This window comes from Lytechinus variegatus, chromosome 13 (genome assembly GCF_018143015.1).
Source record: "Lytechinus variegatus isolate NC3 chromosome 13, Lvar_3.0, whole genome shotgun sequence".
Taxonomy (NCBI): Eukaryota; Metazoa; Echinodermata; class Echinoidea; order Temnopleuroida; family Toxopneustidae; genus Lytechinus; species Lytechinus variegatus.
The window spans coordinates 15,732,449-15,744,172 of record NC_054752.1 but is presented as its reverse complement, the minus strand read 5'-3'; the positions used below and the strand labels follow the sequence as shown (position 1 = coordinate 15,744,172).

Sequence of the window (11,724 nt, the reverse complement as noted above, 5' to 3'; positions counted from 1 at the left end):
GACAATTTTACCATGTGAGTAAAAAAAAATTGACACCTCACCAATCCCCAATTTAAAGAAAAATTTGTAATGAATGCATAATTATTATATATAGCCTTAATGAGCATGTTCTCCCAATAATCTGATACCATTTTCATGTGTCTTTATGCTTGGATAATCAGAAGGTATTCTTTGCAGTGATGTAAATTTTGATATTCGCGAAAGTAAGGCATGACTGCAATTAATGAATCCAGATGTCAGTTATGTCATTGAGTTAATAAACATATTTGTAAAACCCTTTTAAAGGAAATTAACTTAAGAATTAAGCGTTTATTGAACACTTAAAATGTAAATTATTGAAAAAAGAGTCTTGAAATGGATTTTCATGCATTCTCTTTAGGATTATGACATTACTGACATCTCGATTCATTCATTGCAGTCTTGCCTTACTTTGGCGCAAATCAAAATTTACATCACTGCAAAGAACACCTTGTGATCATCCAAGCGTGAAGACGTAACACATATATATGTTATCAAATTTTTCGAGAGAATATACTCTTTCAGGCCATTCATAATGAACAGATAATTTACTTATCTCAAATGGCCACTGTTTTATCAAATCGCGGGTACATGCACAACACATAAAATGAACGCAGTTGCGGATAATAAACGAAATATTTTGAGGTAGCACAACATAGCAAATGTGGAAAACATTTGTAAAAGTCGCCAGCGATCGAAGCGAACCAGAAAAAATTGGCTTTTTAAAATGTTTTTTTTTTAAATTAAATTCTACTTATGTGATAGTAACTTAGGAAATTTGGCCAAAGTAACCATTAAGAGGCTTTCTACGGTAAATCTTGCCAGCGAAAAGCTTTACTTATGCGTTAGGACATAATATACAATGATACAAGGGATATAATTAGCCCTTGATGAGGATTTTTGTCCAGAATGCGAACATTATTGCATCAAATTTAGCAAGCTTATAATAGACACCGGCCTCCTTCCTTCCCGTTCTTTATATTTTTCAATCCTCGGCAGCCCGGTCGTGTTATTAAGTTCTTCTCTTTTTTTCTTGTCCATTTTCTTCATATTCTGATCTTCAAATTTTATCTTTTGGCTTTACCTTCATTTCCCGTTTCCTTTTGCCTCTTTTGTCCCCTTTTCCCGCCATTCTTGCCCGTGCCATTGGGTAATATCTTTTTTTATTTTATATCCCTCTCTTGCTAACCATGGTAATGTAGGAGTATTTCAGGATACTTTGTACTTTCGCAAATGTTCTTCTTTCCTTCCATTTTCCCTATTTATGTTCTCTCTTTCCCTTTCTCTTCACATTTTCCCTTACCTACTTTTCTTTCTTTATTTCCCTTTCTCCTTTTCTCCTTTCCCGTTTCCCCCCACCCCCCGGTGAAATCTGCCGGGGGGGGAGCGAGCTTGCCCCCGCCTGTTACGCTACGGCTGGTCACCTCGACGGTGTAGTGTTCAGTTTGCTCACATAGTGGACGAGGCAATTGTTTGCAGTATGTGTGTGTGTGTGTGTGTACACATTGTGGAATATGTGAATGTCATTCATACTGTTGGAATGCTCAAATTGAGAAGTGTGGACATAATTTCACACTGTCGACACCTCGACAGTGTAAGTGTTCACTGTTTGTTCACGTGGTGGCCTACTTGTGGTTCACGCTGATAAAAAGGCTCAAATCAAACATGATTGTGAACTACATTGTGAACACATTGAAAATACATTGAGAACACACTGTATACACACTGTGAATTCACTATGAACTCACTGTGAACACGTCGTGAACACACCATGAGCAGGGTTTAGCCCCTTCAATTTCTCAATCTCAAATTTTCACTGTTCCCCTTTACGCCTGAAAGTGAAAAGAACAGTTGTTCTATATTCATTACACCTTTTTTTCCTCCGAACTATGATGGCGCAAGACGTAAAGTAACACGATCGAAACAGCATTGATGGAGATTATTATTTTGATTTGTTGGCATTCACCAATTTATTTCAGATACGTATACTCTGTATATACATACAATTCAAATAACATTATATTTACATTTAGATGAATAATGAAAATGCCCCAAAATAAGTATTTGCAATTAATTACGAAAATTGCACATATGAGGGGATACGGGGTAATACCGATTGGACTGTGCAACTAAAATGCTGGTCAATTGTCGGTCATATTTTTCCAACAGTTGAGCAAATTTTACATCTGCATTGTTAACTATTTTCCGGATTGCTTGATTTGGGCACATGCGTGTTCAATGATGACTTGTGTGCGGCAATTATTCCCTGGACAACTATAGGTCAATGAGAAACAAAAGATAGTGAACTGTTTTCACTTATCAAAAGTTTATTCTAATGACCAACGATGTTTGGGCAATGAAACGTTTAATGGACAACATGCGACTCAAAGCTGGTTAAGGAATACTATTGTTAACAAGCATCATTCTGATATTTCTCCAACTTAAATTGGATTTGTTTTTCATTACCACTTTTTTTTTGTTTATAAAAAACAGAAATATAATAACCAATAAAACATATCAATGAAGCAAAAATTGCACGAAATTGCAAAAAAAAATTTGTAATAAATATTTTGTATCAAAGTTTGCATAGTTTTGAAGTAACTTTACAGGCCTTTCCGTGTCATTAATAAGTGCGTGCCACATGCATACAATTAGTGTGTAGTATTTCTCAGCATGGACCTATCAATAGGTCCATGGTCTCAATCATTGTTTGAGGGTAGGTGACTTGTCCGGCCACAGAAAGGTTAATGCACTCGCAGAATCTTTTTAAATCAACCAAATCGTTGGTTAAGATATGAACTGACGAGCTGTCAGTTCAAAAAACTCATTCATTTTGCATGCAGCTTGGTTCTTCACCAACAATTAGTAAGTTCATATTTTAACAAACATAAATTTCATATAGGTTGGTTAAAATTTGACCTGCACCTCCTGGGTGCGAGCAGGCAACTTTAACTCTCGCCATACGATAAGTACGGTAAAATAATTACATCCACGCTTGTTCGAATCATCCGGAAATCATACCCTGCCAATCATCACACCCTGCTAACACATCTATATCTCCGGTATTGGGTGATTTCAAGTTCGGTGTAGAGTCATTGCTGGTGTTGGAAGCACAGTTTTGATTGTCTTCTCCAGCTTCAAATCCCGTAATTTGTGTGTTTTTTTTTACAAACATGGCTCAAATAGCATTATTGACAGTTCAACACATTGTAAGCTTCATCGGAGGACCATCTACATAATTACGGAGGCGCGATAGCTCAGTCGGTAGAGCGGGGGATTCGTATTCCGGTGACCCGGGTTCGACTCCCACTTGGTGCCCTAGTGCCCTTTGGTAAGGCATTAATCCTCATTACCAGGTCCTTCGGAGGGGACCTTAAGCCGACGGTCCTCTGGTTTCTTGCTTAAAAACATTCATGCTTTCTTAGCAATCAGGTAAAAACTCCTCACCAATCAATGTTGCAATTATGTTTGGTGCTATCATACTGGAATAAAGTGACCTACATGTAAAATGACCAATAGGGAAAGATAAACACCGAACTTGAAGTGGAAATCATCCATCGCCTTGTGTACATGTGATCCGGGTGTCTGACAACTATGTAGGTTTAAAAAATCCTTGATCTTGATTGGCTGAGGAGCACCGTTACTATGGTAACTGTCCGGTGAAAGAGGACTTGTCGAAATATCGTCCGACAAATCATGCCATGAAACGCTCCACTCATGATGGTCTTGACTAGCATTTTGAACAGGGGGAATCTCTAGTTTTCAGAGGGTAATATTGGCATTGATTAAACTTAAAGGCATTGTGTAGACATCCCAGACCAATGGACCTATTGCAACACCTCAACATCATTCAAGTTGTTAATGGTCATCATATTGCTGGTGATCATACTATACGTTCTATATCCAAGACCACGACTGTTCTACTGATCATCATAAATCGCTCGATATATCGCTGGATATCGTGCTATACGGACTTCCTCCACGACCGCGACTGTTCTTCATATGAAAGTGATCATGCCACGCACCAAATTCATTGTCCCTTGCCTCAAGGTCTTTGGTCTTCTTGGACACTTTGGCTACTTCCTTGGCGACCTTCTCTTCGAAAATGAGCTTCTTTTCGGCTTCTTCTCTCTCCTTCTTTCGCCGGAGACGCTCCTGCTTCTCGAGCGCCCACTTCTTGGTAAGGGTATCCTCGACGTTGTCCATGAGAACCGTGGTTGGTGATCGATTGCGCGCTCGATATCGCTATGGATTGAATGCAAAACAGAGAGAGGGGCACGTTATTAACACAGGTAAAACCTGGTCGAAAAAGAGGTAGCCTTGTTTGAGCAAATTAAGAAGTTCAACCACGACTTGATTTTTTTTTTCTTTTTCAAAGAAAGTCTTTATTCAATATTTCTCCACAACGCATATAAACAAATGCAAAATGTATGTGATACATCAAATTCAATATCATACATATACAAAATACATAATTTAAATAAGCTCGATGTGCCTCGATTCATCAAGATATACAATAAACTTATTTTGTTGCATGTGCATAGTTCGTTCTATCTCATGCTGATACTTTAATTTCTTTTGAAATGATGAGAATGTTAAGTTTCCTTTTAAACATTTAGTTGAAAAGATATAATATTGATTTGATGATACTGATGTTTATGTGAATGACGGTGGGAAAGATTGTGATATTTTTAGGGTTTTTTCTGAAGTGTTTTATTCATCAACCACAATGTCATAATCACGTACAATACAGAGGTCGATAAATTCCAAATATGCTGAATGACAAATTTAACCCCATCCCCCAAAAGAATAAATAAACAAAACAAATAGATAGAATTAGAAAAATAAAATAAATATTCAGTGATCTTTTTATTTCAACATCATTTTTTCTCTTTAAATGATGGACTCACCTTCCCAAACTGTTCCGTTCATAACTATGGAATTTCATATTCCCTTTACTTAAGGCAGAATATTTTATGTCCATTACAGATGGGACTCTTGGGAGATTACCGTATGCTGAATAACCGATTATTAAATGATGACGATAATGAGGATAACAGTAAATAACAATAATTACAATACTACCGTAATACCGAAGTGTAGTAGTGAATGATGATGATGGTGATGATGATGATGATGAAGACGACGAAAAAAAAGACGAGTACTAAATAAAAATAATTACAAGAAGGGTGGAGAATGGGAAGGATTGGGAAGAAAGAAAGAGAATATGATAATGACCAAAGAAAAGGGGTGACTTTTTACCGAGAATTCTCCGGATGGCGACGGCCACTTGCCCTTCGGATGGTGTAAGTGTTGTTCGAATTTTGGAGGTTGTTTGAGAACGTCTTGGCCCATCTGGATACCATTAAACCGGTCCGAAAGTGGAGGAGGAAGACCATACACTGTAAGAAAAAAAATATCAGACAGAAACATGTGAGAAAGAAAAGGAATTAACTGGATCTACGGGTAGTTTTGAATTCATATTTATATACAATCTCCAGTAAGCCGTTATTTTTGCTAAAGCTGACGATGATAATGACGATGTTGGAGAGGATGATGACTTTGACGACGCATCGGCGATGTGATGACTGAAGATGATGGCGATGATGAAGATTTTCATGTTGGTGTGTGTGGAGGAGGGGTAGTGATGATGATGGTGGGGTTGGTGGGGGTGATAATGGTTATGATGATGGTGATAATGAAAGAGATAATCAAGGAGATGATAACAGTTACCATGGTTACTGATGATTATGGAGTTGAATATAATGGTGATTATTGGCGAGCGAAAATAGTTACGTTTATAAGCTGGCATTGATAATGTTCTGATAAAATATTATTTTTAGTATGCTTATTTCTATAATCTTTTTTTCTTGCCCCAGGGAAAAAAAATCGAACTAAAGAAATAGATCCCCTCGTATTTCATCATGTAACGGTAAGGAGAGTTTGAATAGAATACAGCAAAGGGGAAGGGAAAATAAATAATATTCAGTTGGTTGACTTACCTATATCTATATTGTCTGTTTTAAACTTTATATTGTAAGGATCCTTGTCGCTGGCTGTTAAAAACTCGGGTAAACCAAGAGGGCCGAGGGGCGGATACTAAGAAAAAATAAACAAAACAAAATGATGATCAATATATTTATGCTTTATATGACGCCTAATTCACTTTCATAACGAGACGGAACGAACCATATGAAGACAACGAGTGAACGCGGGGGGGGGCACTGTATTTCATTACTCTTATAGGAGTGTCGTCAGGGACGATTTGTTTACTTTGTTAAATCTTTTTTTAAGAACACATTTATTTTTAAAATTTGTTTTCTATATTCTAAGAGTGCCTAGAGATAAATCCGAATTTGAGTTTGAAATAATCTATAAGAGCTGATTTGCTATACATGACATTCAAATTTTCACCTGGCCCAGATTATAAAAAAATAATTTATTTCAAAAATTTAGAGTGGCTCAAACTAAAATAATTGAAACGATCATTAGACAAGTCCACAAGATCTTGGTTCATTTCTCCAGCCAAAAGATGAGATTCAGCCTCCACCCCAACCCCAAAACGCCCCCAGAAAAAAGACTTTCACCATGGTATTTCATGAAGCGTCTTGTCAGTGAAAGTCACTGACAAACTTGATCTGAGCAAATCAGATGCAAGGATTTCAGTAGCTTATAACAGTTGTCGATATAAATCACTGACCATTTAATTCATGAAATGCTCCGCAGGATAACTAACTAATCCGATGCTTACCTGTCTAAAGTCATGCGGTTGAGGATTCTCAAACTTCTCCTTGGGATGTACAAGTGTCTTAACGGCTTCTTTCCTCGCTTGGTCCGAGTCTGGGATGTTGAACCTCGTGAGGATCTTCCTGCTCCTCGGTCGCGGCGGCTGTAAGATCTTCGGCAGTGTCACGGTGGGCTTCTCTGTCGTGGTCTGGTCAACCTTCTTCTCTCCGGGAAAGGTTCCCCAGCGCCAAGGCTGCATCGATTCGCGCGTGTTACGTTTCGGCGGTTTGGGCATGTATCTCTGCAGAGTGAAATCGGGTGGCGGCCTCTTCCAGATGTCGTCCAGTTTCTCGGGAGGACGGATCAGGTAAGAGTCGCTTCTTGTCACCAAAAGGTCCTGCCCGGCTTGGTACTTGGACTTGTCACTGAGGGTCACCGCACCGTGGTTCAAGACCGAGGTTGTTCGGTGATGGCCTCCCGTTATTGCTCGGTCGGCAGTTGGACCAAGCCGCTTGGACTTGGTCCCAGGAACAGCGCTTCTTGAATGCACCATTGTCATGGCGTCCTTCTGGGTTGTCGGTCTTCAGTGAAGCTTTGAGACAACGAGGTAGATTGTTCCGTAAAGATGAGGACTTAACAGCTGCAGAAAATGGAGATGGTAAATGGAAATCAAAGAAGAGCTTATTATTTTAAATTTTTTGTTGGTTTGATTGGCAATTAGTGATACTCAGACGGCAAATGATGGGAGTAGGCCTAGCAGTTGGCACGATCATAATTAATAAATCATGTCGTAATGGAACTTAGTGAATACATCATTAATCCGTTTGAAAACACTATTTGTCATTATATGAAGCATGTAATTCACTCCTTAACTGCAACTGAGAAAACTTAGATGTAAGTTTGCTTTCACACTCCATTTGTTTTCCTAAAATTGGACAATACTGGTGACATGATTATTGTTTGCAACGTGCCATGGAACAAAATGACTGTATAATTCAGTGTAAAGGTAAATACATGTACATGTACAAGGACAGGTAATAGTCTATTACATCGAGATTAAAAGCATATATGGCCGGCGTAAAAAAGTGACCGGATGTATGCTTTTTGATACATCAGTGGCACAAAAGTATCCGGGAATAGTATAGACAGACGGTTAGGGTATTTTTAAGACACGGAAATAAGGGGTCAGGGGGTCAAGATTACATTAAGTGAGGGGGGGATCCAACAGAATAGTTGGAATAAAACCAACTTATAGATCTGTGGTGAAAGTACGTTTGACATGGATGTTCACTTTGTTATAGGGGATTGGGGGTGGGGTGGCTGGACCCCCTTTGCTGAGGAACTAGATTAATTAATGTTTAAACATACTCAATCAACGGAAGAAGAACCCCATCAGACAGACACATTAATACTAATTGTTGCGATCATGTTTATGTTGTCAAGCATCGTCAATACAAACCCACCACACCGTGAAAAGTAAATATTTGAACCCGGACTCTGTGATAACTGTGTGCAAGGATAGCAAATACATTGCCTGTCCAAGTTTTGCAACTTGGTTTTAATTGTATATGAATTTTTTGTACGGCAAATGGGTATAATGCACCAATTTAAATACATTAGATTATATACATTTCAACCTACCTTGAACCAGTATAGGTTCATGGGCCTGGTTTTGCTTGTTACTTTTTGATGGTTTGACTTTGTTTATTCGTATGCTGCTTTTATTTGAAATAAATAGATGACTACAATCATTGCATTTTTTCCTCGAAAAAATCACGAGCTTATAGCAAGCGAGCCCCCACCACGGCAGCGAGGTTTTCAAATACAGCTGGAATCACGTAAATCGTGCATAAAATATTTAAAGACCTGTGAATACATTCGATTAAATTCATTTGAATGTTCTTGAATGGAATTGAGCTGATAAAGGAGCCAACGCTAAATCCCCGGGGTATAATTAAAATATGCAGCACTTTAATTAGAACATGTAAAGGGCTACATAGACCTACAATAAAACTATGAGCATTATGTCCTTATATATATATATATATATATAAAAGGACATAATGCTCATATATTCTATGGTATGAACATCACCGTAATAGGGCACCGGGGCCACGGGAACGGGAGGGAGGGGGGGGGGCTTCCGTCCTTAATTTCTAAAAAATCGTGCACAAAAACATGAAAATTACCATCTGATTGCATTTTTGCTGGTAATAAGTCCCCCTAAAACGATGAAACGATATTAGAACTATGTATACATGTACAGAGTAACGTCAGCTATACGGATAGTTAGCTAAGAATAGTACAGAGGAAAGATAGAAATGAAGAGAGTGCATGGGGTGATGTTCATGTAGATCCAAAAATGAAAGAACATTAATTTGAACAGCGCCATGTCGTCATAATCATTATTAGTTACGATCTCATATTATTTTGGCTATGATATTGTAGCCACTGTAGAAGTAGCTGTAGTAGTTTACGACCCTATTAATAATTCCAAGGTTTTACTTTGAATTCAGGCCCTGTCTCAAAGTACTTTTTGGAATCTGTACCAGAATAACATTTTTGAAGAATAATTTGTAAGATATATTTTGGTTATCTATGGCTGATGTATTAACAATAAAGGAGGGTACGTGATTTTTTTTTTGATATAGAACCATACGACAAAGTCGACAGTTACCTTAGTGTTCCTCATCATTGTCTACACTCATGGGCGGAGATCCCGGGGGGGGGGCAGAATATAAAATGCCCCCCCCCCTACTATTTGTTTGTGGTCTTTTATGATTGTAAGAAATACATCATTCAAAATCGAAATAAAGCATGTATTTTAGGACGAGATAAACTCTTGGCATTATAGCCCTTTTTTTGCTTATCAATTATTCTCGTCGAAATAACTTTAAATTTCGGATGATAACCATTTTTTTGCGCTTGTCAAATTTTCCGGCCCCTTGCCCCCCCCCCCCCCTATACCTTTTGTCTACATGCACGTGAATCCTACATGTATTCCTCTGCTGTATACATCTACCTTCTCTGACTGACCTCTCTTACAATACATACTAAGTTACAGGTACACTGTAAAAACCGTGGTGTTAAAACTGACACCAATTGGTGTTAATAGAGGATCACACCCTTAGGTGTTAAAATTACACCCTAAAGATTGAACATAACACCAAAGAGTGTAAATGTAACAACCAAAGGTGTTGTAATAACACCTATATAGGTTTAAAACTAACACCACCAATTTAACAACGGTGTAATGGTGTGGTCCTCTATATACACTGGTTAACATCACAGTTTTCGCTGCGCTATCTCTGCTGATCTCAGAAGCTAACGGAGGAGAAAGAAGAATTGATCTCAAGTCCAAGACCTCGATACGAATTATGGATTGCATTGTTTTCGGAAAAGATAATGCCCAAAATAAAACTAATCAAAGCAATCCAAAGGCATGATTTTTTTTAGAATTCTATGAATTCGAAATATAAGAAATTGATAAACAAAAGTTACATCATCTTAATAATGAAGTAGATGTACACTACATGTATATACTCGAAAACATGTAAGAGATGATAGCAACGTTAGATCGATGTAGTCATACAAGTATCCTATATGACTTCTTAGAACAGAATATAAATCATAAACATGCAATTAAAATAGAAAAGTTGATGTCTTACCTCGATTGAAGAAAATGGCATTTAGATCTGGTTTTAAGTCAATTCCTTATGTATTCGACGGTACGCGTTGTACATGCTGTCCCTCAAAATACGGGATGTGTATATTTCGTGCTTCGCATGGGGTCCTGTATGAAGGAGGGGTTTAGGGTATACCTGTTGATCGTAGTTACGGACCATAGCAACGGCGAAGCAGTGCAGACTCGTCCATTGTGTAGCGGAGCGAATAACAATGGATCGCAGGCTGACAAGCGGGGCGGTGAGTCGTAACGTAAGGACAATTCCCGGCCGACAAAATACCATAGCAGACCGAACACGCGCTGTTATTTACACGATAAACCCTTTTCGGAATAATAGAATCACCCACGATCCTTTCTCAATGAATCCTCTCAATTTGACCCAAATTTTAGGGTCACAAACGTGCTTTCGAGAGGTCAAATTCTCGAATTTGTGCCTCTGGCATCCTTTCCCAATTCAAGTAAGCAGATCGGGACAGAAGAGAAAGTTTAGAGGTGAACGAAAAAACATTGAAACCAGTCGGGAGCGCGCGTAACGACCCATTTTTTTTAGGGGGCCAGAAATAGCATATGGGGTAAAAATTTCTTAAATGATGCGACCAACCGATTCGAGAAAGTAAAACTTCTGACCTTCTTAATGCAAAATTTTAATTTTGTGATATATTCAGAAAACATCATACTTCCTCCATTTTCCTTTCCTAAATTTCTTTGTCCCTGTTTGTTTGTATTTATTTCCATATAAAAAGATAGAATATATACATAATCAATTTAATATAGCATACAGATGGTGGATGACCCATTTCAGCGGTATCAATAAGATACCACTGTCCTTCCATGGGGTCCCTTTTTCTTGGTAGTGAAAATCGTTGGGGTCCATGAGCCCGGCCATCTGCTCGCTAGTGAAACGAGTTTAATTCATATTTCATATAGAGAAAAAAATTATGAAGCATGCTGGTTTTGACATTTTCATTGACGAAATTTATTTATTTGTCTTCATTTTTGTATATCGTTCTTTAACTTTAAAAAAAAAAATTCTGCGTGACAAGTGGCTGAGCCTTTTTTTTTTTTTGCTTTGTCAACGTTGCTCCCTTCTTGTTCCGGGGGAAGGCACCTCGGGGCACACGAACTTATTGGGGCTCGTGTCTAATAGGCCCCTGTATCTACGCCCTACCCGGTAAAAAAGTAAACTTATTTTCCGGTAACCTTTTGCTTTTCATAATTAGAAGCCCAAGTTCATCGAGTTCAAAACAACGGTGTTAAGACCTAAACAAAATTGAGGGGGTACAACATTACGCATT

General features: G+C 38.2%; 1 protein-coding gene across 1 annotated transcript; it reads right to left on the bottom strand.

Annotated features, from left to right (window-relative positions):
• Positions 1-3,518: 3,518 nt before the first annotated feature.
• Positions 3,519-10,647, bottom strand: LOC121426355. The gene is made up of 5 exons (XM_041622632.1): positions 10,413-10,647; positions 6,770-7,384; positions 6,021-6,117; positions 5,281-5,420; positions 3,519-4,263 (listed from the first exon to the last, which is right to left on the bottom strand). Exons 2-5 carry the CDS (start codon positions 7,301-7,303, stop codon positions 3,949-3,951), a joined length of 1,086 nt encoding a protein of 361 aa, XP_041478566.1. The 5' UTR covers positions 7,304-7,384; positions 10,413-10,647; the 3' UTR covers positions 3,519-3,948.
• Positions 10,648-11,724: the final 1,077 nt, after the last annotated feature.

What these genes read in the sequence shown, in the direction of transcription:
- LOC121426355 (XM_041622632.1), bottom strand. Translation starts at nt 7,303, where the DNA reads ATGACAATGGTGCATTCAAGAAGCGCTGTTCCTGGGACCAAGTCCAAG. An exon ending in AACCGCATGACTTTAGACAG is followed by an intron (nt 6,118 to 6,769) that starts GTAAGCATCGGA and finishes ATTTTTTCTTAG; the next exon opens with TATCCGCCCCTCGGCCCTCT. An exon ending in AACAGACAATATAGATATAG is followed by an intron (nt 5,421 to 6,020) that starts GTAAGTCAACCA and finishes TTTTTCTTACAG; the next exon opens with TGTATGGTCTTCCTCCTCCA.